Raw genomic sequence first — 27,393 nt, 5'->3', positions numbered from 1 at the left:
AAAATAAAATCTTTTACTTGTTTTCTTAACTCAAATTCAGCTGCAATAATACATAAATAGATAAATGAAATATAAACATTAACAAACTGATCTGTACACTTATACTGTAAACGATGAAAATTCACGATAAAATTATCCAGTGGTGCTCAAAACTTATCATTAGGTCAAAGCAAATAAAATGTCTGATAATGTTATGATAAAGTTGTGTATCTAAAAAAGAACCCAAACTAGCTCTCGCGCCACTAAATGACGAAAGTTTACTCAATAATAAAACAGCGCTCCTGCCGTTTGTTCCATAAAATGCCACTAAGGAAGGAGATAATATACTCTTATACTGGAGTCTCACACTTCCTACAATTTCCAAGAGTTCCTCATCATCAAGTCGAAGTAAGCGTCGTTATCAATACTAGCACTAACTCCCGAGTAGTAGTTCATGAACTCTTCTTTAGTTACCTACAAGTTGTACATTTGTTATATGCAAATATATGCAAATATCCGTCCGTGAAGTTTATTAATATCACCCCCAGTTCTAGGAAACAATAGCCAAAGAATAGAAGTTTGAACTGTTGTATTCACGTTGCGTACAATCCCATATTAGGTATAATTACCGGAGCTAACTGGTTCTGACTGTGCACCATTATGAAAAGAAGTTGGTCTCTTCTCATCAAGAGTACACGATTTTCTGATAAAATTAAGAAACTTACCAGTCCGTCAGACTCGTTAGGAGTATCGTATGAAGAAAGGAATTTCAGGAACACTTGTTCTTCAGTCCACTCTCCAGAGATGTATTTAGGATGCTTCGTTACATCATAAACTCTGAAAAAAATAGATAATAAGTCTTTTCGAATGAAATTGAAGAATAGAAACAAGTTGTTTTTTATCAAAACTCCTATCGTTGGATTTCTTTGACAATCTTTAACTCGTTCTGCGAGTATTACCCCTGTATTACCCCTGTATTACCCCTGTATTACCCCTGTATTACCCCTGTATTACCCCTGTATTACCATGTTTAGGGTAGTAATAGTATTTACCCTTTCAGATCATCCACAGTGATAACCCCATCTCCGGTTTTATCTAACTTATTGAACGCTTTCAGTACCAACTCTCTTCTGCCTTTGTTCATAGGCGGCTGAAATACTTTAAATTGAAGAGCTTTGCTTTTATTAACTGTTTAAAATGTAATAAATGTTGCATTGCCAGCCAGAAAATATGAACAACAAACATGCAGCTGATACATAAACAATTTGTTAGCATTTTTAAAGTAAGTTTAGCCTGTAATCTACCACACGAATGTATTGTAGTTTTGTCAGTTCTACAAATTCATTAGAATTGTACATTCATTGCAAGGCATGAGAGGTATAGAATTGATATTCAGCTGCATTTTAAATAACAGCTTGAAGAGAACACAATGGGCCTTGCACTGAAATCCGGTCAAATGTTTTGAATTCCAGCATGCATAACATGCAGTGCAGCTTTATTGGAAGCCACCTGCTCTCTTTAAAAAGCTTGCTCTCTCTCTCTCTTATTGATATTAGGTGCAGCACTCAGCAGTCTTTACTCGACATTATAGAGTGAAATGTAATAGAGAGTACTGTATCGATTTTTTTTATCAGTGTAAATAAGTAGTAGACAATGCTAGGAATGTTGTATAAAACATGCATCCTGCTTACTATTGCAGTAGAGTGTAAGTCAGGCACCATTAGGAGGTAATTATAGGTAATTTTAGGTAATGAGATAAGCACGCCAGTAAGTCTACACTACAAGTCCAGAAACTGCACGTGTGTGTAACAGGACAGCAGATAAAGGATCCAAGTGTAATACCACTAGTTAGGATCTCTAATGTAGTTTAATGGTAGTGTTAATATGACTATTTGATCCAGGGGTTACATTTGTATTATATTGTACAGCCGGCTAGCAGAGTTAGTAAGATATAGTTCCCTAAACCTAGGACTAATGTAACATAGCAGTGAACCGTGTGTTTCGTATAAAATAACAAAGGTTAATCTTGAAGAATGTACGAGGCAGGGTGGCAGGGTATGTAGCCCTAAAACTTTGCAATTCATTATCTGAGTCAGCTATTTTTAAGGTCAAGAAAAAGGAGTTGGTCTTCAGAGTCTAACATGCTGCTTTAAATTCAAACTCTCTGATTTGTCATATATAATGCAAGTTCTTGCCCCATAAGGCATCAGAGCATAAGGAATAAGTTCTAAAAGGAGCATGCGTTGCAGTTCAGCAAAATTATTATCAACCATTTGTCTGATTTCTAGCATCTGGCAAAGCGGATTACCCTGAGATGTCTTAGAAATTCGTCAAAGTCAATGTATCCGCTGCGATCCATATCAATCGTAGTAAATAAGTCTTTAATCTCCTGATATAAAAACAATAAACACATACACCGATAAACAACAAAATTACCACCCGGCCAATAAACGGCTTAGGTGATCTAGTCATTGCACTTTTAACAACCAAGATGGTTTTATATTGACACAGACTTAATGCTTTTTTCCCAATATTTTTAAGGGGGATGTCCGAAATGGTTGAATAATTGGAGCAAATGGTCGTTAATGATCGTTTTGTATTATTTAAGAATTGATTTAAAACATTTTTTATGAAGTTCAAAGCCCTTCAATTCACTGAAACTTTTCTTCTGAAAACAAGACCATCAAGACCATGTTCGTCTTCAGTAAAAATTTGATGAACCCTTTTAGTTGATGAAAGTGCAATGACTAAAACATGTATTTATTTACCCTGACGTTGGACAAAAACTCTTCAAAGCAAATTGATCCAGAGTTATCTTTGTCAATCGTTTTGAATAGATCTTGCAATTCCTGTAAGACTTCTACGATAAAAACTTGAAATGCAGGCAAAATAAATTGCATCAGATATTTTTAAACCGTCTATATTTCAGACAACCATTCTTGATCGAATTAAAGGTACTCACCTCGTTTTCTAGCACTAAACCGTAGTCACTTATACCCTTTTTAAATTCGCTCATATCTAATCTTTTGTTGGAATCATCGTCCATTATTCTGAATGCTCTGGGAAAAGAATAGATGTTACTGTAATGAAGATTGTGGTTAGGGCTAAGAAAAGTTAGGGCTAAGACAAGAATAAAATCTGAAACTTTGAATAGTGGGGTCGAGTAAGGACTGTAAGAATAATTGGTATTTAACACTGTAAAGGGCAGAAAATTTCCGCATTTTGATTCTGTTTGATTCTGATAAAAATAACGAACAGACGGACTGAGCTTACCTGCCAAGACCTTTGATTCCAGCGGCACCTCTGGAGAGACATTGTAGTCGCAGCATCTCCACAGGGTCTTTAACACCACTCCTCAGCGCACGACTGGCTTTCTGTCTCATATCCTGCTCGTGTCGCTCTGTTGAAGCCATTCTAGATGCTGGCACATTTTCAGTTGTTAAAATGGTGGCTGCTTAAGCTGCTTAATTTAACAAATAGTTTTGACAAAAAAGCATAATGACGGGTCCAGGACTTGTCGCAGTGAGACTCGTGAGACTCATCTCACGCCGACAAGTCAAGACCACCTTATGACCTTCACAAATATAGCAATGAAAGTTATTATTGAATATGGTAAACACTAAACAACTTTTCTTATATTATAATCCTCAAACATTGTCTCGTACAATTACTACACGTATAACATGAATCCTGTGATGGCGTGTCTATTATTATCATTACTAATGTAATCTATATTAGTCCTCAGTTTACATTTACCTCAGCATGGAAAACTTTGAGAACAATGCTATATTATTATATCATTTCTAGTTGTACTATTAATTATAATGTTAGTCCTGAGTTTACGTACACCAGCAACATTTGTAAGAGCAAGAAATGATGCTCCATATAAGTTCCCTAACACATTAAATGAGCTAAACTCTAATGAATTCTAATGACCCCCCCCCCCCCCAATGAACTAAATTGTACACTAAATTACAAGCTAATTTAGTATTAAAAGCAAACACCATGGCTTTATAACTACAAGCAACTATCGTTTTGGTTGTTTTTTGCAGCTCATAAAAATAATTTGCCTCAAATATTTGAAGAGAAAGTAACGTATTTTTCTACTCTTGTCCTATACAAAATTTACAACATCGAAACATTTGATCAAGAAATGCTAACTTGCGCTCAGGGGATTGATTTAGGGCATTGTCAATGGAATTCTATTGTTCTTAAAGTTGTTATTTCAGGAATTCGTCAGATCATTGTTAATCCATTAGCTGGCACGAAGAACTATTTGTGTAAGAATTCTGTCCCTCAATTCCTCAAGTCTCCTGGGATGTGCAATTATTCAACAAGGGCAAGTGAAAGAATAGTATTAATTGTTAACAGTTTGTTATTGTTCAGAGTTCACCCAGGTTCCACAGAGTATTGATTGAGCTTCCCAAACAATAAAGCTATTACATTTGAAGTTTCACCAGTGCCATTGATGAGGCTCTGCTATGCTGAACTACTCCATAGTTTTTGAGTCAATCAACTGTAACCCTTGGATCACAACATCAATTAATTGTGTGAAGTGTCCTGGTATAAAACTTATCTGAGTGACTGTATTAAAATAACTTGAGGAGAGCTCTCTTAAAACAATAGGGATAAATACTAGGACCTACTAAAATCAAAACAAAATGCAGCCATCTAAAATGTTGTTAAGCTTTCTCTTCTCCTATGATTGACTAGAGAAGTACCATCTTTGGCGAGTATTAGAAACTTAGACCTTTACAAATTCCGTGCTTTAAGTTTGCAAGGCATGTGGACCAAGTGGGTCGAGAGTACTCAACTTGGAAGTGAAAGGCTGACGTGATCTGATATCTGTGATAGCTTATAGATATGACAGGTCCCAAGGTTTCGATCTCAGGGTCCAATAGCAGATTCCGAGATCACAATCCAGGTGTTCAGGTGAGTCCTCAGGTTTAGATCTCGAGGCTGGACAATTTGTCTCAAGATCTGGTCATACTTAGAGAATATAACCAACATCTGATAAATAAATAAAACTCCTACTGTGTTTGAGTTATTACATGAAGTGTTAACAAAAAGCAGCACACAAAAAACATTCATTAGTCGAATTTCTTTGGGGACAAAACGATGCTCTCCAGGATTTATCCGACTAGAAAGATCATGAAATAAAGACTCTGCAAACATCTCAGAGAAATTTTACCACCATAAAGAACAAAGAGGGAGTATCCTGGACCCCGAAATCTACCACTTTTCTGTACTTTCAGAGGTACCAATGTGGCAGGAAACCAGGGCTGCTGCTGAGCTAAAGCAGTAGAGGGGATGGCGGCTTCTCTAGGATCTAACACGTCCTGAAGCAGACCAACACTATGTCCCAACGCACTGGTGTTGGGATGTCTGCCCCCGGTGCCTGTCCGGGTCAATAAAGCAGTCTAGCATCATGTATGTTATGTTGAGCATTCTCAACCAATAAATGTGGGAACTCCCACGAAAGACCATTAAACAGATCTAAAGAGACACCTAACAACATTGGAAAATAGACTACAATTTGTTTATATAATTTATAAAGCGTATATTATTGCCCACGTTAAGGGGCCTGTTAATAATTTATTAAATTATTAGCTATTTTAGATTTAATAATAATGAGTTATTACAAGGTGCAAAATAACCCCCTTACAAAGTGGCTTTTAAGGGGGCACAGATCTATTTTTATTCAAATTACTATTCCAGTAAATGAAACTTGTTCAGTTAATTGAATTTTAAATAGCATGTGTTGGTATTTTGTATTTAAGAAAAGGATATGGTGAATTTTAAAACATTGTATCGACTGACTCCTATGTTTATACCTGATTGCCAGAGGCAAAATATCAACATCTGCTATTATATATATATATTGGATCCTTGATTCACGATTTCAATACTTCACAGCTCGGCGAGGCTCAGTGGTGCATTTCACTACAATCTCCGATTTTGATAAATTTGGTACCAAAAGTTGCTTATTATTATAAGTGTGAATAATATTAAATATTTAATACATAATACAAGTTATTCCGATGCAGCGTGTAACCTGGTATGGCCATGGGGACCAAGCTCAAGGCTTTTATATTTATGTTCATTATCATCCCCGAATGAAGATTTGGCGAGATGACACCCTGAGCGCCGCCCAGTAATACACCGTGCAACACGATTAGGTCGAGTTTATGTGTGATGTGGGTCACCTTTAGTTCATAATTGACGCTGTGAATTCTTCGCAGCTCGGTGAGGCCCAGATAAGAAGCGAATTGCGCCGATTTAACAAAGTGGTTGCTAAAAGCATTATTGGATGCGCGGCCAAGTAACGCATCGCGCTACAATGTAAAAAAGCCATTTAGGGCTGTGCTTTGCAAATGTGTAAAATCGACCAGTTTCCTCGAGAAAAATTGCCAAAAATAGGCCAAAAACCTCATGTTTTTTGATATTTTGAACAAATTAACTTTGTTGGCATGTCAATAAAATTTGCATGAACAATGAAGATTTAAATAATTTAAACACAACCGCACATTACATTTATGATGATTACATGTATGATGCACATAATGATGCAATGACATTTAAATTAAGCTTTTATTTTAGGATTTTCTCGGGTAAACATCTTGTATCGCGTCGTATAAACCCCCACGGTTGTTTTTATGATACAGGACGGCTCCAACGTTAATGTGGCTCTATCTATGTGTTGGTTCAGCCGAATTAATTATTATGTTTAATCAAGTTTATTTTTTTCGTTAGTTGTCATCCAGCCAAACATTAAGCAACTTACATTACAGTCTCATTTATCAATTTGTATATCGAAATATGTCATTGTAATTTTGCATGGCTAAAATGTAACGCTTGATTTATATATATATATATATAACGATTAATTGAATTTTCAAAAAAAAGGGGGGGGGAGCCGCGCACTCGTGCGCGGCGGGTCATACAACGTTCACATAGCCAGGTGTATACGCGTACTGCGTGACGCGCTTGTTTCACGCTACTGCAAGCGAGAGGGCTCTGGTTAGAGCAACATACAACGTATGACAATAAAAATCCAAAAAGTGTTTAAAATTTAGGATTTTTTCATTTTTGATATTTAGGTGCTATATTTTGAAATTTTAAAAATAAATATTTTGTAATAAGGACTACTACAAATACATAAAATATAATTCTGACCAAACAATTAATTTTAAATGAAATCAAAATTTTAGGTGCGCCGCGCATATTTTCGAAAATTTAATTCGTAGTATATATGAAAATCGAGCGCTAAAACAAAAACTGTCAATTTTGCAACGCTGCCAGAGTGGCGAATACGTGGGAACCTTATATAAGCTTTTAAATTTACATTGGTTTAAACTTTGCCTGATTATGGATTGGGGATGTTTAGAATTAGAAAATCCGGTCTTAATTTTGTTTCAAGCAACAGTAAAGTAAAAGTTAAACCAATATCAAAAATATCAAGAAGCCTTTTCTCCCGCGGAGTGAGTTTTATTTTAATGGAACAAAATTTCTTCGGACGTCGAGAACTCTGAGACAGATTTAGGCTTTAAAATTAAATTTGAAGAAATTAAGAAAGATATGATTGCTATTTTTGGAATGTTTAAAATGAAGTTTCAGGAAGAATTGAGAGAGCCAGTTATGTCGGTAATAAAGAGAAAAATAATGATAATCTTTGGTTTCATCCTTATGTGGCAAAGAGGCAGTTAATAAATATTTATTCCACCTTTTGAAAAAAATTATTGGTAGCAATGAATTGTGCTCTGCCAATTGCAACACTTAAAATTTTATTGTGCTCTGCCAATTGCATCACTTGATTTAATTGAATGTATATATACTGTTTGTAGGGTGAGAATCCCTGCCACGTTTTTGGTCAGCTTCGCCGGGGCTCATGTCTTTCCTCGAGGGAGCATTAGTGTCTACAGAAAAACTGACAAATCCTAGCGAAGTCCAATCCGAACCACATCTTCCATCAGAGGTGGTGCTGGGTCAGCTGGTTACTGAACGGATTGGCCTGGAGAAAAGCATAGTCCTGTCATTCTAAAGTTAACCATAGAGGGGGTCAGGCGCTGTTCGCTCACGGCTGGTTCTTGGAGCCAACACCCTCGGCCCCACAGAAGTGGGAGCACTGTCGGTGGTGGCACACCCAGATAACGGACAGTGTCTCTCCTTGTTTCTTCTTGGACTTGCATTGTTGCTGGTGAGTCAGCTGGCAACAGTGTACCATACTTTCATATTCATGTTTTCTTCCCCACTTCTCCTACACCTCACTTTATTACTCACTCATTCACTCACATGCCGCCTTAGGGCCGCTACCAGTTAGAGGGGATCTAACAATCAGACAAACTGCCAGCCTTAGGGCCGCTACCAGTTAGAGGGGATCTAACAATCAGACAAACTGCCAGCTATTGGAGATATAGCACTTAGATTATTACCAGCAAACTTAAAATTAGCAATAATTACGTGAACAAAGAAATTGCCAAATTGCGACAAAAAAGGGTCTACTCAAAATTCAAATATCGCATGTAAATTCGTGAATCAGCACTTTAGTACATGACAGCGCGGAAATTATTGAGCCGCGCAAAGACAAATATATAACACAAAAACAACAAAGATATGGGTGAATTCCATCGGAGGCTCAGGCATGCCTGGTAGGTTCCTGTCAGCCCACTAGAATGACAGGGGGCAGCCTGTTCTATCGAGTACCCGGGAGAACATCTAGGCATGGGTGGTGTTCTCCCGTGAACGAGCATTATGACAGTTTCCCTAACGGGAAACGTCGCTCACCAGGCTTTATCCTCTGGAGGGGCGGGATCACTAGCCCATGCCAAGTGACCCAAACCTACTGACACCTACAACCAGAGGAACCCCAATAGACGTTAGTCACTAATGACGGACGTAGCCTCCCAATAGGGAGGTAAAGTGGGTGCCCCAACATTAAAAAAAAAAAAAATATACTGTTTGACACACTTTTCACCAGGAAGTTTTAGTAGAATTTAAAATATGATATTGTATTTAGTAATTTTTTGATAATACTGTATTTGATAAATGATTAATTTTTGTGGGGAAATATTTATTATACATTTTTTTACATAGTGTGATGATATTTACTAGACATGCATTGTATCACGTGGTGACCCCCACGGTCGCTTCACTATAGTAGAGTTTCGATGATACAGGGGCCAGGGGGAGCCGCGCACTTGTGCGCGGCGGGTCATACAACGTATGACAAGACTGGATAAACGTAGAAACTGGAAGATATGGGAGCAGAACTGGAAGTCAACATCACAGAATTTGTGAATTCTGCAGCGAAAAGTCCATGATGGAGCTCTTTGTTAATCTTCCTTGTGTTGATCCGATAATAGAAGATGAAGAACACTTCCTTAGAACATGTCCCAGGTACCATTCCAGTAGGACTAACATGAAGGAGCCCACAAAGTCATTACTATTTCATGACATGAAGAGCCTCTTTCTACCGGAGCACATAGTGGAATTCACCAAGTTCGTCGCTCAGCTGTGCAGAACACGATTCCCTATAAAGAAGAAACACGAACATTAGTGTCTCAGTACGGGATATCACATTTCCTCCACAGCCCCTTCATTTTCACTTTTTCTTTACACTCATCAAACACCTTAATGGTAACGGATTTTCTATTTGGATTTCGGACTTTGACCTTTAGCTTTGCTGATCTGACATTATCTCACTGTAATATAGATCTATTTTTTGTAAACCTTGTAAACCTTGTAAACCTTGTAAACCATATGTGTGATGATGTGATGTCATAATTTTTACTTAACTTTACTTTACAGTGCTTTTCCCTAACTGATCTGGATAAAGTTCGGTGCTATTGTATACTGCCTTTTAACCTACAGATACTAGCATACCTGAAATTTCTATCACCAGATCCTCGCCACTGTGAAGATTTAACTGCACTTTTTACGGCATGTTTTGCAACCACCTATTCAAAATACTACCCAACTGCCCTGCACACTTCCAATCTTCATACAAGACACATATCTCGTGATACAACTTACTTGGCTTGTTTATATTGTAACCAACTAATATTCATTATTTCTTCCAAAAAATCTCTTGTAGGGCATGTACAGTCTTCTGATCTGAGTTGCATTTTCTGTAGTTTCGTATATTATATAGCTGACACAAACATTTACCGATAAATTGCTGTATACACGTTGACTTTATTTATTTTTATTACCACAATCTACTAGTCATTCATGTCACTATAGTTTGAGTAATTTACTTGCCCGTTAAAATCAATACATTTTAAGTCCTGTTGATTCATGATTGATTAAAGAATGCAAAATGTCTATCCCCACAAATGCTCTGGTTTTTGATTGTTCACATATATATATATATATATATACCATATATATATATATACCAGGCAATCATGATTTCCGCTTGGTTCTCATCAGGTCTCTAAGAAAGCCAACAGTGTGCTGATATGCACTGTCATATGTACTTCCTAGAAGCAGCACACGGCCCATTTCGGACTTGCACGAGTTATAATTATTATATATACTATATAGTATGTTTGGAAACACTCCAGCACAAACTAAAGCAGGAAAGATATTAGCAGTTTCCTGGCTGGAGTAATCTTGGATTTCTGGAGCCAGACTTTGATAAATGTCTGAAACAATTTTATGTTTAATGTCAACCTACATACACAAAAGTGACCAATCACTTCTATTATCTTTCTATGGAGCACCACTATGATCTACGTGACCTGGAGAGGCAAGAAATAGGCAGACAAACTTCGTCTTATACTTTCATTCTTATAGAGATCCCACAGTGATACAGATACAGAACGAATTTCATAACTTATCTTCATGGTCATCCATTTATTGAACGCACTACATAAACAAAAATTTCGGTGACAAGGACACACATTTATACAAGATTCTGACATGTGCAAGGGAGTATGATAGCCAAGCACTTGATCACACATTCTTTTAACTAAAGCACTGCAAACCACTTTTCAAGCAACAGAACAGTCTTTAACAGTCTTTAAAATACTCAAACTCAGGTGTTGGACATCACTGCACCAGCATTATGAGTTATCATTAAGATTGTAGAAAGGAAACCAACCTCATTACTCAATTCCCATCTAGAGATTTTATATCAGATAAATTGAAATTTTTGTTTGACTGACATTTTTGTTTGACTGGACAATAAATTTTAGAAAAAAGGGTTGAATCTGTATATTTAATATAGCAGTTATGTTTTAAACATCATTTATTATTTTTATTATTTATCTATTTACTGCAATATATCATGCTACTGATTAATTGATTTAAACTGATTGCTTGATAATTTAAAATTTACCTGCAGGATTCATGAAATGTGGTTGATGGTTGTAAAGCAGTGAAACAAAGATATCACTTTTAAAAGGTATACTATGGTCACAAATCACAATTTCCATTGCTGTGTTGAATATACATTATATAATTACAAATTTTTTTAGCAAGTGTGCCATTTTAAAATACGGATGTATATCAGCATATTATATGTTGATATCACGAATATAGGCTTTGCTCTGTTAAAAATGACTCATAGAATTTCAATGTTCTATTTCAATAATAAATGCCTTAAAAATATGATTTACTAGAAAGCCTTTACCAATGAAATGTATTATTCTGTCCTCAACCTTACTATATAGGTCAATAGGTGTGTACATTCTCATTTACATAAATATGTGATACAACGTAATTAACAGATCATTACTGCTGTTATTAGCTTTCATCAGACTCCTCTGAGAGCGCCTCATACGGCTCAAGGTAGCGCTCGAACATTGAACTAGCGTGAAGATCCAGGTCATCAAGTTGGTCACAAAGCCACAGCTTGAACCCATCTGTTCTTCTGCCGCTCTGGAAGGGCGTGGTTACACTTGAGCAGTTGGTGAGTTGTTCACCATCCTTTACTAGCAGCAAACTGCACTGCTGGTTTAGATTCAGGCAGGTTTGAAAGTCGATTGTTATGGAGTCAGCGTCCTGGAACGCATCTGTCAAGTACCGATACGTGCTGCTGAAAAGGGCTGTGCCACCTTGCCGGGCATCTATGTGATGCCATATCTTATACTTCCTCATTATCTGAATAAAACATGAAATTAAGATCAAGTTGATTTTATGTCAGCTCCTCATATGTGGAGAAATCTTTGTATTTTATAATTGTTTTTTAGATTTACTTCTGTAAGATTAACAAATGAGATTAACAATTTTTAATCTTACCTTTGAAAACTTGTCTATATTATCCACAGTTCCATCCTCAGAGATTTCGAATGTGGAGATGATCATGAAAATGTTATTTTTTTCGATCAAATCCACCAGCTCTCTCGGTGTTATCATATCAAAGTTTACTTTAATCGCATTGTTTGTGCCTATTCCCATCATTAATGCTCCTTCGTCTGTTGATTTACACGCATGTTCAGATGCGATTACCTGAAAAAAGAAAGAAAATTAATTATCAAACTGGAATGTAGGTTGACTCGATGAAACATGCAAATAATACCTTGGCAATATATAAATATTTCATCTTAATTTTCGATGTTTATTCCTGATCGTTAAAAGTATTCAACCATTAGGTAGTTCCCCAAACTAGTTGAAGTACCTGAATAGGATGGTCGAGTCCGGTCTCCTTGACATCAGGGTACATTTGGTATCTAGCACTAATCATACTGATGAGAGTGCAGTAGCTCCCCCCAGGTAGGAACACTCCACTAGCTCCCGGACCGTACCCCACATAACCTGTTATCAGATAGTCATTATAAATAGCCCTGTTATCAGATAGTCATTATAAATAGCCCTGTTATTAAAGCGGTCAATTAACTTCAATATGTTTTGACAGTGCAATCAACAGAATATAGATGATATCTACCTAATATTTTGTGTATCATTTGCTCCTCGGCATAATCCAAGAAAGGGCTGCTATGGTAACCGTGGTTGAGATGTGAGATTATCATGTCTGCTATCAGGGACATCTCCTTGCTTCCTGCCCAGTTTTTAGTGATTTAAATAATTGACATTTACTGTAGGATTGACCAGCAAGGTTAAGGGAGATTAAGCTTTCAACAATTGTTTTTCGTACACTAATTGGGAAATGTAGCTTAGTTTCCTATTTCCTCAACTCTAAATATTACCTTCAATTTCTAGTATGTCACTATCCTCCCCATTCTCCTCTGACGATATGCTATATTTACAGACTGCTCCCACTACAGCTTTAAACCTTTCCACTTCTTCCAGGCTACTGTCGAATGATAACTTCTCTTTAAACTCTTCAAAACTGCACCTTTCTTTTTCCTCTTCGAATGCTTCCAAGAGAACATCAACCTTTGGCCGGAGTGAAGCTGACATGTCCGATTTAAAAATCTATACTACAAGGAAACAACTAAAATGTAGACAACTGAACAAAGCTAGAACAAATGCGACGTAAACGTTAACTTAGTGAAACTTGGATTTATCCGTTGATAAATTTGAACCCATAGACTCCACTTAGGTCGTATGATAAATCGAATTTCGGCATCACAAATAAAATTAGTCGTGTTAAAGCTATAGCTCGTGTTTCTTAGTAATTTTGTTTCCCTCAATTCAAATTCCCACTTGCAGTTGGTTACTTGGTAACCATGGCTGGTTGCTTGGCAACCCTGTCAATGGAATGAGAGGATGCAGGAGGTAACTTAATTATAATCCTATAACTAAATAACTTGAGCCACCCCATATAGTTAATGGTAAGTTCACGGCTGACCCGTTACTTTCTTATTTGCGCTGAGATATGATGTCATATTAATTGTAATCACTTATGTAATTGGCATAGTCTAATACGATAAGCCGACAAATATTACTGTCAAAATTAATCATGATATAAAAGTAATTAATTTACAACATAAAACATCCAATTAGCCTAAATATTTATTCAACCCAATAATTTAAACATTTATCGATAGGTAATCTAGTTTCTCAAAATTGTTATTCCTCACTTAACTGCTTATGAACTGCAATAATTCGCTCTAAAATAAACTTAAAACCATCCTCGTTAATATTATCGTTAACAGCAACAGCTCTAAAGTAATCGGAGTGATACTCAATAAACACGCTCTCCATCCTCAGTGCTGCAGTTATCTCGTGTATCCGCACTTCCTTGTCCGTAACCAGCTTGAAACAGGTGTGTGTCAGGGAATACTCCAGAACACTGATGAACCTGTGATCGTGTGCTATAATGCTCTTGAAGCGTGCATTCCTGTCGTATATCAGCGTTACTTGAGCATCTAGGTCGTCTAACTGATCACAAAACCACAGTTTGAAACCGTCTGCTCTTCTCCCGCATTGGAACGACCTGTAGGACGTGCTGATTAATATTAAGTTTTAGAAGACAGAGCCACCTAGTGACACCTAGTGACACCTAGTGACACATAGTGACACATAGTGACACATAGTGACACCTAGTGACACCTAGTGAGCCTTAACAGTGGTCTTCAGAATGCAAGAGATTACAAAATATGAACTCAAGTTGCTCTAAAGGTCCTATATACCTGTTTGCAATGTCATGTTCACTATCCTCGTGAAAGAGATAAGGAGCTGTAATACGGGACACGTCTCCTAGCAATCCTCCTTCTTTAACTAGTAACAAGCTGCACTGCTGGTTAAGGTTCAAACACTTGTGACAGTCTATAGTTACTGAGTTAGCGTTTTTGAAGGAGGAGGTGAGGTACCGGTACTTGTTGCTGAACAAGGCTACCCCACTTACACATGCGTCTATGTGATGCCAGATGTTGTACTTCTTTAGCACCTGAAGGAAGCAAGTTCAGATGTGGAACTTATCAAGTTCAGATGTGGAACTAATCAAGTTCAGATGTGGAACTAATCAAGTTCAGATGTGGAACTAATCAAGTTCAGATGTGAAACTTATCAAGTTCAGATGTGGAACTAATCAAGTTCAGATGTGGAACTAATCAAGTTCAGATGTGGAACTAATCAAGTTCAGATGTGGAACTTATCAAGTTCAGATGTGGAACTAATCAAGTTCAGATGTTTTTTTAAAATCTAGAGACTTATTTTACTTCGGAGTATTCCAACAGCCATATTGTTACACAAGTGTAACCAGCCAATTACAGGAAGCCGAAGGATTTGTTTTTAGCCAGTGACGGTTAAGGTAGTGTGTACCATACTTTCTTCGCCCGAGACTTTGCTGCAATCAAGTTCAGATGTGGAACTTATCAACTCAGATGTGGAACTTACAACTTCAGATGTGGAACTTATCAAGTTCAGATGTGGAACTTATCAAGTTCAGATGTGGAACTTACCAAGTTCAGATGTGGAACTAATCAAGTTCAGATGTGGAACTTATCAACTTCAGATGTGGAACTTATCAAGTTCAGATGTGGAACTTATCAACTTCAGATGTGGAACTATTCAAGCTCAGATGTGGAACTTATCAAGTTCAGATGTGGAACTTATCAAGTTCAGATGTGGAACTTATCAACTTCAGATGTGGAACTTATCAACTTCAGATGTGGAACTTATCAAGTTCAGATGTGGAACTTATCAAGTTCAGATGTGAAACTTATCAAGTTCAGATGTGAAACTTATTAAGTTCAGATGTGGAACTTATCAAGTTCAGATGTGGAACTTATCAAGTTCAGATGTGAAACTTATCAAGTTCAGATGTGAAACTTATTAAGTTCAGATGTGGAACTTATCAAGTTCAGATGTGGAACTTATCAAGTTCAGATGTGAAACTTATTAAGTTCAGATGTGGAACTTATCAAGTTCAGATGTGGAACTTATCAGCTTCAGATGTGGAACTTATCAAGTTCAGATGTGGAACTAATCAAGTTCAGATGTGGAACTTATCAGCTTCAGATGTGGAACTTATTAAGTTCAGATGTGGAACTTATCAAGTTCAGATGTGGAACTTATCAAGTTCAGATGTGAAACTTATCAAGTTCAGATGTGGAACTAATCAAGTTCAGATGTGGAACTAATCAAGTTCAGATGTGGAACTTATCAAGTTCAGATGTGAAACTTATCAAGTTCAGATGTGAAACTTATCAACTTCAGATGTGGAACTTATCAACTTCAGATGTGGAACTAATCAAGTTCAGACGTGGAACTAATCAAGTTCAGATGTGGAACTAATCAAGTTCAGATGTGGAACTAATCAAGTTCAGATGTGGAACTTATCAAGTTCAGATGTGGAACTAATCAAGTTCAGATGTGGAACTAATCAAGTTCAGATGTGAAACTTATCAAGTTCAGATGTGGAACTAATCAAGTTCAGATGTGGAACTAATCAAGTTCAGATGTGGAACTTGGGTGTTTATTTATTTCAATTTATAACTGACAAACAGTCCTGTTAATCTTGAAGTAACCTAAAAGAATATGCTTTAAAAATATTGTACTCAGATGCCTCTCGATTTCAGAGTAATTTGGCTGTCCAAATGTACCAACTTGGGATATACAATGTAAATGAATATTTAATGTAAAACTAAAACGCTGAAGTAATTTACCGTAGAGAATTTGTCGACAGACTCAATGGTACCCTCACTAGTGGTTCCGAATGTTGAGTTTATCATAAACACGTTGTTGTTAACAACTATTTCCTCGAATTCCTCTGGAGTTGTTTTCTCAAAGTCTATCTTTATAACGTTATCAGTTCCCATACCCATCATAATGGCAGACTTTTCAATCGAATAGTGGGAGTTTATTGAGGTTATCACCTGAATAGTGGGAGTTTACTGAGGTTATCACCTGAATAGTGGGAGTTTACTGAGGTTATCACCTGAATAGTGGGAGTTTATTGAGGTTATCACCTGAATAGTGGGAGTTTACTGAGGTTATCACCTGAATAGTGGGAGTTTACTGAGGTTATCACCTGAATAGTGGGAGTTTACTGAGGTTATCCCTGAATAGTGGGAGTTTACTGAGGTTATCACCTGAATATAAATTATACATATCATGTTAATTCGAGCTTTTCATTTAGAATTAAAACAAATTCTTCATACTATATCTGATTATGGAGCCAGGGTGTGGACTGGCTACAACTGGTTAAAGCACTTTCATCCAAATAAATTAGTTTAAAACTATAAAAAAACACTGTGATAGTTATATAATTTAAGGGTTGTGATAATTGTATTACATGTATACCTGAATAGGGTAGTTCAGACCGGCACGCTTGGAAGCAGGAAACTTGTTATATCTGGCACATATCATACCAATTAGGGTACAATAACTACCTCCTGGTAGAAATAGCCCGCTAGCTCTCTTATCATACCCAACATAGCCTGAGATGGGGTTAAAACGATAAGAAGAAATCTGGACTATATGCATCTAGTAGATACTAATATGACTCCATAGTTCGATATAAAGTTCGATATTGCCACGTTCAATGGCTTCATTGCAAATGTGTTACCTATAGTCTTCTTGATGATTTGTTCCTCTGCGAATGTAAAGAAAGGGCTGCTGCTGTATGTGTGACAGTTCTGATTGAAGTAAGAAACAATCATTTCCGCTAAGAAAGACATGTCAGTGCCACCTGAAACACGTTACAGACATGAAACATTAAACAGCACCTGTAATGTGTAATGTGTAATGTGTAATGTGTAATGTGTAATGTGTAATGTGTAATGTGTAATGTGTATTTTATATTTGGAGCAGGTAGGATATTATGTAGTGTGAAAAATGAGGAGCATACCCCTGCTACGTATCCTATAACATATTCCCTTACCCCCGTACAGTTTAGCTATCCAGTTCTTATCCTTGGTGTCTATTGTATATTTGCAGACAGTATCCACAACAGTTTTAAACCGCTCCTCCTTACTCAGTCCCTCCTCAAATACCACCCTCTCGTTCAACTCCTCAAAACTGCAGTATTTGTGCTCGTTTTGCAGCGCTCTGAACACTATATCAAGCTTCTTTTTCAACGAGTCCGACATTTGCTGATCTGACACATAGGAAATAGTAGTATTGATGGAAGTTATGTAGAAAATACAATGCTTCACGATATACAGTCTTCAATTTAAACAAATAAATAGAATAAAAACGAAACGTTATAATAATAGAAAGATAGAAGCTCTCTGATTATTATGAAACGTTCTATTGTGAAGCAATTCAAACTACAAAGCACAAAACAAAAGAAAGGGTGGCGTGAGAGTCAAACCTCGTGATAATATGGAATATTGGGTCAGGTTACGATAAAAGGTTTCTTCAAAAGCATATGAAAATCATATGACCACCGTCGTCAGTCACGTACATTGAGACACCATTTTATCTTTACTATAAAAAGGCCGGACTTCACTATTATTGCCATGAATTTGTATCAACTTTAATCTTCAAATAGTATCATATTGATTATAATTATATCATCGAAACATTTTAAAGAAATTCTTTCCCTTCAGTATAAGTTACTTAGAATACTTACCTTCCAAGAACCCAGAATCTTATAAAATGTAAGCTAGTTCCTCAATTTAACAACGCTGGTAGAATTGTTGATAAGTTCAACTTCTAGACGATTTCCCGCTTCTTGAAATGTTGCACAAATTTGCTGCGCAGACCGATTTCCAGCCACAATGTACTCAGATATAGGTGTCCAACAACACAAACCGCCACAGTATACAGCAGTATTGATCTGATAAGCTATTAGAGATAACGGAGACAAAAGGCAGCAACTTATTAAACTTGTGTGTAACTAGGCTTAACTTGATTTAGTTTTAAGTTTAATGTCGTGACATGTAAAATGAGTGAGCGGTGACACTTAAATTGTAATGTGGCATATTGTGCGAAAGGGTCTACCGAATAGTTCAATGGAAGGCGCACGATATATTTTGATAGATACGCGCGTTAAAATGCGGCGTTTTGTCCACGTTCGAACGTAATAGCGATAGTGTGGAAATAAGGCTTTTTGTTCACTCTTACGCTCGTATTAAGTCATGTGATTCGACTAGACGCTCACAAGTTTAGCATGAACTGACTGGGGAGGACAAGTTTAACTCTGATCGAAAAGTTTTTAGTTCATGATCATAAGTTTGGAGTTTTTACCCAAAATTGTGACGAAAGGGATAGTAAAATCTGTTTTATCTTTAGCAGTCTTCTGTTTAGGTGGCGTACTTAATCAATCGACTTATGAAATATTTATTGAATGACAAGAGGCAATGCTGCATCTTTCCGTAAAAGCGCCAGATGAATACATAAAAGATATCTTTACCCTTCATTATCAATTTGGTTCTTTAATTTCAGTCGAATGTACATATTGAATGGAATTAACTGAAGGAGAATTAGACAAATTAAAAGCACACAAAGCAGTCAGTACAACCAGTGCAACCAGGGTTGCAAGATAATTTAATAAGTAGTTTCAGTGTAAGATTGTGACAATTAAATTGCAGTTTTGTTCGTATTGGACCATTACCATAGTCAGGTAAATATTGTATCAATGTATTACGAACCTACTCCACAATAGCATGTTAGGAGATGAAGAAGAACACTCTGAACCATTAGAAGAGGTGTTGTTAACAGAGGAGGAGGCTCTGAGAGAAGCTGTTACACTGAGAAGCGAAGAGGCAGGCGTCGAGATTGCTAGGAGCACTCAGGTAACTTTACAATTAACTTGTTACTTTTATTATATCACTTGATAATCTTGTTTAGGCTTAGTTTCACAAGTCACGATAAGTTTTCAATGTTCATAAATCTTTATATTCGCAGGTGTTGTATTTTGACGAAGAATACGGAAAGAATGATGTGAGATTGATAGAACTATCTCCGGAGATGTTGAATATCCTGAAAGAAGAGAAATCTTTCGGTTAGTTTAGTTAATGTGATGATAAAATAGAACTATAGATCTGAGAGAAAGAAACTATAATATTTATGAAGTATGATACTATAATATTCAGTGTTGTTGAATATTTGCAGTTCTGAGAGGAGACGGAGGCGAGGAAGCAGTGCTCTGTACTACCAACAAAACTTACACAGTGCGAGAATGTACCACCTCCAACTCCCTCCTCCTAACTCCAGAACTTGCTGCAGACATAGACACCTCTACTCATACCATCACCCCTAGGAGGGTAGCTAGCTGTAATTTCGTATACTACGAGGTACTTTTATCGGTTATCTGTTCCTCTGTCTTTTACATATCTCTAATCTCTATGATAATATATGTTGACTGTTGATTAAAGATTACTCATTTTATTAATTTCATGATCCCTATTATAAAGCATGCACGCAAAAATTCGACCACCTCGTGCTGTGCGTACAATTCACTAATTCCTCCTCAGTTGAAACTGTGCAGAGCAAAGCTGGATAAGATGAGAGATATTCTTAACAGGTATGTTTGCAAACTCATCTTGTTAATCCCAAAATAACCGTGTCGCTGTTTAATGAGAAACCTATTATGTATATGTATTTGGGGGTATGTAGACATTAGCCTGTGCTAGGTCTCCAATGACGTTATGGTTGACTCTATGAGTATTTGCGGCGTTATGATTGATGAAAACAGACTTTGGGTAGAGATCACGCTATTAAAGTAGTTGACTGTAATAAGAGTTGCAGTTTTAATAATAGATCTAGACTACATCTGTAAGTGGTATCAGATCGGAGAGGAACTATTTATATCAGAGCGTTTTAATAGGACCTCCTCTTAAAACGTTCTCCTATAAATACTTCCTCTCCGATCTTATGATTTATGATTGGCTCTAAAGTTTGAGCCAATCAGCGGAGCGGATGGCTCACTTTGACTATTTCAGGTCGGCTTATAGTGGGGAGGAGAATGAGACTAAAGATAAAGGAGAGAAAGTTACTATTGAGGATTTGTTGAGTAATATACAGGCCTCAGAGCAGGTGACTTTACTAGTTGCTGGATGGTTGAACACAAATATATCCATATCATTAGTTTTAATCTTTCAATTGGGTAACTACCCACAAGGACATACATTTTCATAATTTCCTGTTAACTGGATAAACTGTAATTGGTTAAATACAAATTACATTTGTGCGATTCAGGAACTAAAAGAAGGACTTGACGAGTTAGGAGCGATAGAGATGAACGGCTACTGGAGAGTAGTGGAGCACGAGTACAAGACTTCAGCTGTATCAAGGTTACTAATTAGCTAGCTCAGTTAACCAGGCTCGACTCCAATACTCGCCCCCCCCCCCCCTCTGACACCATACCAACCAATAGGAACGTGTTCAAATGATATGAATATCTACTTAAGTAGAAATTAGGGAAATTATTTGCCCTTGTAGCTCTCTTTCTCTGTATTCTGTGTAAAATTATCTTTATCCCGGTTACTGCGACAAGTAAAAAATGCTCTTATTAGGGAAAGGAGTTTACTCGACGTTTCAATGTAACTACATCGTATTCATGATCTCAAATTATTTGTTATATAGTAGTGTTGAAAGTATTAAAAGGAAAGGGTAGAACCCGTCCTATAAATCTAGAAGACAGCCTAGTAACACAAGCCATGTCCCCAGGATCCTCACCCTGCTAGAAGAGATGAACTGGTCGTGGGAGAAAGTGCCTCTCATACAATCCTGTCACACTCTAGCAGACTTACAGCCTAGATTCGTTACTGAACTCTGCCTCCGTCTCTATGGTAACCAGGTTTGTGTTGCTGCATTATTCCAGGTTTATGTAGAATTGAGAGTGAACAGCTCAGAGCATGTTACAGTATGTTACAGCAGGTTACAGCAGGTTACAGCAGGTTACAGCAGGTTACAGCATGTTACAGCAGGTTACAGCAGGTTACAGCATGTTACAGCAGGTTACAGCAGGTTACAGCAGGTTAGTGGCGAGAGGCTCGTTTAAACTGCTTCAACGCTTCATCGCAAGCACAGTCCTTAGTAGGTATAATGATATACCCTTACTTTTACAAGTCATGCACAACATTCACCCTACAATCATTTCCTCAGCATATACAGAGAACCTCAATAAACATGAATATCATTATTATTGTTCCCTCTGCACAGGTATCCGAGACGGAGGATGAGGTGCTGATAAAGTTGTGCGAGGATAAGATCTGTAGGTTCTACGGACAGTATATCCTCTCCAGCTCGGCGGGCAAGTTCAATCTAACTGAGGTACATTACTGCCGTCCAAATGACGTTCTTATAAACACTTATAAACACTTATAAACATCACATTTGCTATCAACCACTGCTTCTATATTACACTATCTACTATGATACTGCTCTTACTGACTAAATATCTCATTTACTGTGGCACTAATATCGGCTGTGGCACTGATGTCATTGCTACAGGTGACAATATGTCTACGAGAAATAACTGTTTGTGCTTCTGGTTCAAAAATCATGTGCTCTGTCCTAGATTAGCATCTAGAATATTCTCCTGACCAAATGTAAATGTCTAGACCAAAATAAACCTGACATCTCCTAATCTACTCACCCTCAGTTTGTGGAAGTATGGCAGGACTCCCTCCCGGATGGTATGACTGCAGACATGACTTATTTAAGAGGACTGGCTCTGGTTAACAAGTCCTCCACACCCCACACTATCTCTTACTTAGCTGGTAAGTTATTGGAGCATTACAAATGTACACGTGATCTGATAACAACAGACGATATGAGCTGATCGGATAACAATTATTTATTTTCAGTGTCGGATCTGCCAATAGAACCAGCTAGAAGGTTCGCGTACCTGTTCAGTAGGCAAGAGAAGTGGTCACATGACGATGTTATACCTTACCTAGAGGTACGTGATTAAATTACAATTTAATAAGTTAATTAGTTTTATATTTCTTAGAAAAATATATTGGGATACCTTACAAATCAGGTCAGTTGGCACGTATAGTGGTCACGTATAGTGGTCACGTATAGTGGTCACGTATAGTGGTCACGTATAGTGGTCACGTATAGTGGTCACGTATAGTGGTCACGTATAGAATCCACTTCCAGCGGAAGTTGATTCATGCTTGGTGTTCAAATTAATGATGTTTCATTGCAACTGGAAGGTTAGTTACGCACCGAATAACACACTAACTTGTAACCCTCAGGATCTGATAGGACCTGGCCAGACTGTGACTGCTTTGTTACTGAAACACTGTCGGAGCACTACAGATCACAAAACTAAGCTCAAGGTCTACAACTCCAAAACAAGGAGCTAGCTGTTTACAAGAGGAATGTGTAACTTTACATTCTACAATTCTCTTTGCTTTATCAGATTATTGGTTTATCGCCAATTTCAACCAAGTCACCAGCACGGCAGTACAATGAATGAGCAGTGAAATCTTGTTCTGAATACATTTTAACGTATTCTCGCGAGTCAGAAAGATGATTTTGATATTTTTAAATATTTTATTTGTTATTTTACCATTTTAATACATTTAATACGTATGGTTTTAAATTCATTTGCTACATTTTTCGAAGTATTTGATCATTTTTATGGAACTCATAAAACAGAACGTACTTAAAGTTATCATATCTATGAATTTATGCATGGAACGTGCGTCATGCAGCCACTATCGTGTTTTATAATATTACTTCGCTGTATGAAAGAATTTCAACAATTTCTTTGAATGTCGGAATATAAAAATTCGAATTCAAGACTTCGTGGTCGACCTTTATGTTAATGAACCCGACAACATGTGAAATGGTGACACATGATAGGAGACACGTGATACACGTGACACGTGATAGGAGACACGTGATACACGTGACACGTGATAAGAGGCTGTGTTACCCGCTTATGGGAGAGGTCGATGGTACTGGTAGTTAAATACTGCTCCACATATAGGGTCACCAGTTTAGTGACCAGTTAAGTGACCAGTTTAGTGACCAGTTTAGTGACCAGTTAAATGACCAGTTAGGTGACCAGTTTAGTGACCAGTTTAGTGACCAGTTAAGTGACCAGTTAGGTTACCAGTTTAGTGACCAGTTTAGTGACCAGTTTAGTCACCCGTTTAGTGACCAGTTTAGTGACCAGTTAGGTGACCAGTTTGGTGACCTGTTTGGTGACCAGTTTAGTGACTAGTTAAGTGACCAGTTTAGTGACCAGTTAGGTGACCAGTTTAGTGACCAGTTAAGTGACCAGTTTAGTGAACAGTTTAGTCACCAGTTTAGTGGCTTTGACTGACATTCTGAAGCTAAATATTCAGACGGAGTATTTAATATCCGACCTCCACGAACCGGGAGATTATCACGTGATCTCCGACCTCCACGAAGCAACTTACTGGACATCGGGGACAATCACAAAGTTGCTCTATTTTAATTGCTTTTAAATAGCTTGGAAAATGGAGTCCGGGCTTCAGGTTCTGTCTGGGAGACAGCAAGCAAAATGCTTTCTCTGATTGAGATTACCGTTACCATGGTTACAATACATAACTCTTATATCTTATAATCTTCACGAATGAATGATATTGAAACGAATCAATTAATATGAATACTCACGCATATCACCTGAAATAACTAATTACTTGAATAGATCATGTCTAAGCTGCAAGAAACTGTAGATATCTACAAGAAGCTGAAGGCTGAATGGAGTAAGAGACCTTGTGATCTGAACAAATGTGGAGGTTATCTCTCAACCCTCAAGGTTAGTTCTTATCTTTAGTTCTTATCTTCAATTTAAATATTTAAATATTATTTGTATATAACTTTATTTTTAAATTGGTCATTAGAACTACCGGCACCGTCCGGACAACAAACAAACATGCAGTTGTAATGTGCGCTGTACGGCTGTATTTCTCTATCTACAGTTGTTTCTAATCTGCCCACTAACTAGCTGCACTCTACAGGTGTCTCTAACCCAGCTCTCCTTCCTCCCTACCTCCAACACGTCAGCATCAACCCCTGAACTTATCCTGGCTAGAGACATACTGGAGTTAGGAGCTCAGTGGAGCATACTCAAGAAGGACATTCCTTCCTTTGAGAGGTACCGTCATGTTTTATTGTATCTTTATTGTATGTTTAAGTTATGACAATACTGCGGACTGCTTACCTTAGATTAATTTATCTTTAATTTCAACAATAACAAATGTTATTTTCACCTTTAATCAAATTCATTGCAAAAGGACTCCTCTGTAGACATATTGTATTATTATAATGAAAACAAGTCCTTCATATTATGGAGCCAGGGTGTAACCTGTTATATTTTGATCACGTGACAATTTCCCAGGTACATGGCACAGCTGAAATGCTACTACTTCGACTTTTCCGGCAGTTTAGCAGAATCCCCGTTTACCTACCAACTGTTGGGACTGAACCTGCTCTGGTGGGTCCCTTATCTGCACTTATCCTCCCCTCAATCCTTATCTAACGAGCAATATATGAGATTATCTTCGCAAAGTTATTCTCAACAGAATGTTGTAAACACTTTCTGTGAGAAACGCATAATTATCATAATCATGTAATTTCAAATCTAATCAAGTAATTTGCCCTATTTGCCAGTTTGCTGTCCCAAAACAGAGTGGCCGAGTTCCACACTGAACTAGAGCTGCTTCCTCCTAAAGAGATTCACAACAACATTTATATAAAGCACCCTATTGCTTTGGAGCAGGTTAGAAATCCTACAAACAATCCTATTTTAGGTTCTGTGTGTTTTTCTAGAACTGACATGGAACTGAATCTATGTGACTTGGTTTTATTTTAGATAATAAAAATTGAAGATGCTACCCAGAGCATGACTTGCTACATATTTTGATTTGGAGAGACCTGAGAGACCCTCTCGGTTATAAATAAAATACCGTGATCCTATATCTTGACATGAATAGCTAAAGCGTTGAAAGCTTGATGAAATTGAGCCATGATCAGACTGAAACGGCTAATTTTATCACATAATGTTGTGTGGTTAGATGCGAATGTGGTTGACCCCTGAATAGTTATTCAATACTCATAGTTACTGGGCTAACTTCCAATATAACATTCTGAAGGGATTACATTCCGTTATAGTGTCTAGTCAAATAAAGCCTGGCTAGACTCGGCAGAATTTACAAATTTGAAGCCTGGATTATTACACTGAACAGTGAACATCCATAACATAAGATATCGTATATTCTATCGACAGGCACCACGTCAATGCTTCTTGAAAATCTATTTTTAGTGTTTTGATAAAAATTCGATAAAATTCTAATTTATTCGAAACGTTTTTATCAAATACTTGATTAAATTTAGATTGAATCAAACTGTCCCCGAATATTTATGAAATGCGATAAACCCTCCATATAAACCCTCCACCCCAGCCACCATATAAAAGCACTTGTTCCCCTCAGTACCTGATGGAAGGAAGCTACAACAAGGTGTTCCTAGCCCGGTTCAACGTTCCAGCAGAGTCCTATCTCTTCTTTATAGACATCCTTCTGGACACCATCCGAGAACAGATCGCCTCCTGTATCTCTGCTAGCTACAACTCCGTGACAGTGGCTGAGGCGACCAAGCTGCTGTTCTGTGATAACCAGAGCAAGACGAAGCAGTTTGCAGATAAGCAGGGCTGGGAGGGGGATGGGAAAGTGTACAGGTGGGTGGCTGGTTCATTGCTACACAGTGGGTAGTAGCAGGGCTGGGAGGGGGATGGGAAAGTGTACAGGTGGGTGACTGGTTCATTGCTACACAGTGGGTAGTAGCAGGGCTGGGAGGGGGATGGGAAAGTGTACAGGTGGGTGACTGGTTTATTGCTACTCAGTGGGTAGTCACTAGTAGTGGTAGTACTGCACTGACCACTAGCTGTATATCTCCTTGACTCTACCTTTTTAACAAGCGAATTAATATGCCTATCGATTTATACAATATTACTATTATACTATACAAGGTGACCGTGATTTACTGCAGGGATCAACCCTATGAGAACATATTTCTCTGCTGAGTTCTGTAAAATGGGCGGACAGCTTTCCTAATCACATATTATGTAGTTACTTCAAAGCCTTGTCAATAATTCAATTTTCGGTGCCTTTTATTGGTAAGTTTGACGTATTAAAGCGTGTATTTGAGAGCTGTACAAAGTAGATGTGCCCTATCAGAGGGTTAGTGAGTATATATCTCAACTCTCAATCTATTTCAGGTTCTCCAAGACAGATAAAGGTGATGATAGATGTGTGCCTATTACCACGGTTACACAACATCTCCTGGAGTACGCTAAGGAGCTGGAGATGATTGTTTAAATAACCAGAACTAATAATTAACTCCTGGATTTGATGGTTATAATCTAGAAATAGCAAAGGAAATGTTTTCTAATGTATCATTACTCCGTGAGAGAGTGAACATTTTATAGTTCTTTGAGTTTGTCCTCAAACTTCTGTGCCTGGAGCATCTTTGAAAATGTAGGTTCTGCGCAACTGATATTTGTATTTGTTGGAATTTCATAAAGTTATCAAATCTAGCATATTGGTGACATGTTTAACGATAAGTTTTATCCCAATTAATCGGGTTAAGCCTATTCAATAGATCAACTTATTTAGTTGTGTTTATTCA

The 27,393-nt window shown here is 37.4% G+C and overlaps 5 protein-coding genes across 7 annotated transcripts; 2 read left to right on the top strand and 3 right to left on the bottom strand.

The window, feature by feature from the left end:
• Positions 1-27: 27 nt before the first annotated feature.
• LOC134816278 (calcyphosin-like protein) lies at positions 28-21,369 on the bottom strand. 2 transcript variants are annotated; one of them, XM_063825037.1, is made up of 7 exons: positions 21,345-21,369; positions 3,253-3,402; positions 2,942-3,038; positions 2,748-2,828; positions 1,032-1,129; positions 705-816; positions 28-453 (listed from the first exon to the last, which is right to left on the bottom strand). In XM_063825037.1, exons 2-7 carry the CDS (start codon positions 3,390-3,392, stop codon positions 352-354), a joined length of 630 nt encoding a protein of 209 aa, XP_063681107.1. In that variant the 5' UTR covers positions 3,393-3,402; positions 21,345-21,369; the 3' UTR covers positions 28-351. The 2 variants fall into 2 exon arrangements, with proteins under 2 accessions (XP_063681107.1, XP_063681109.1); XM_063825039.1 differs by lacking the exon at positions 2,748-2,828 and adding an exon at positions 2,288-2,368.
• LOC134816277 (26S proteasome non-ATPase regulatory subunit 8-like) lies at positions 10,840-27,393 on the top strand. 2 transcript variants are annotated; one of them, XM_063825036.1, is made up of 7 exons: positions 10,840-10,843; positions 24,412-24,523; positions 24,726-24,862; positions 25,106-25,201; positions 25,378-25,486; positions 26,199-26,443; positions 26,984-27,393. In XM_063825036.1, exons 2-7 carry the CDS (start codon positions 24,416-24,418, stop codon positions 27,081-27,083), a joined length of 795 nt encoding a protein of 264 aa, XP_063681106.1. In that variant the 5' UTR covers positions 10,840-10,843; positions 24,412-24,415; the 3' UTR covers positions 27,084-27,393. The 2 variants fall into 2 exon arrangements, with proteins under 2 accessions (XP_063681106.1, XP_063681105.1); XM_063825035.1 differs by lacking the exon at positions 10,840-10,843 and having other exon boundaries at positions 24,393-24,523.
• On the bottom strand, positions 11,375-13,453 carry LOC134817192 (cysteine sulfinic acid decarboxylase-like). Its single transcript, XM_063826333.1, has 5 exons — positions 13,131-13,453; positions 12,869-12,982; positions 12,602-12,738; positions 12,223-12,432; positions 11,375-12,084 (listed from the first exon to the last, which is right to left on the bottom strand). Exons 1-5 carry the CDS (start codon positions 13,342-13,344, stop codon positions 11,728-11,730), a joined length of 1,032 nt encoding a protein of 343 aa, XP_063682403.1. The 5' UTR covers positions 13,345-13,453; the 3' UTR covers positions 11,375-11,727.
• Positions 13,386-18,671, bottom strand: LOC134817191 (acidic amino acid decarboxylase GADL1-like). The gene is made up of 7 exons (XM_063826332.1): positions 18,407-18,671; positions 17,714-17,929; positions 17,399-17,521; positions 17,134-17,270; positions 16,497-16,706; positions 14,520-14,776; positions 13,386-14,323 (listed from the first exon to the last, which is right to left on the bottom strand). Exons 2-7 carry the CDS (start codon positions 17,919-17,921, stop codon positions 13,957-13,959), a joined length of 1,302 nt encoding a protein of 433 aa, XP_063682402.1. The 5' UTR covers positions 17,922-17,929; positions 18,407-18,671; the 3' UTR covers positions 13,386-13,956.
• Positions 19,443-23,547, top strand: LOC134816276 (sister chromatid cohesion protein DCC1-like). Its single transcript, XM_063825034.1, has 11 exons — positions 19,443-19,571; positions 19,684-19,780; positions 19,891-20,072; positions 20,253-20,302; positions 20,721-20,814; positions 20,977-21,071; positions 21,448-21,577; positions 21,943-22,053; positions 22,385-22,502; positions 22,590-22,684; positions 22,986-23,547. Exons 1-11 carry the CDS (start codon positions 19,443-19,445, stop codon positions 23,094-23,096), a joined length of 1,212 nt encoding a protein of 403 aa, XP_063681104.1. The 3' UTR covers positions 23,097-23,547.

The sequence above is a fragment of the Bolinopsis microptera genome, chromosome 6 (genome assembly GCF_026151205.1).
Source record: "Bolinopsis microptera isolate Bmic1 chromosome 6, MBARI_Bmic_1.0, whole genome shotgun sequence".
Lineage (NCBI taxonomy): Eukaryota > Metazoa > Ctenophora > Tentaculata > Lobata > Bolinopsidae > Bolinopsis > Bolinopsis microptera.
Note: the sequence above shows the minus strand (reverse complement) of the source record. Positions and strands in the feature narration are given on the sequence as shown.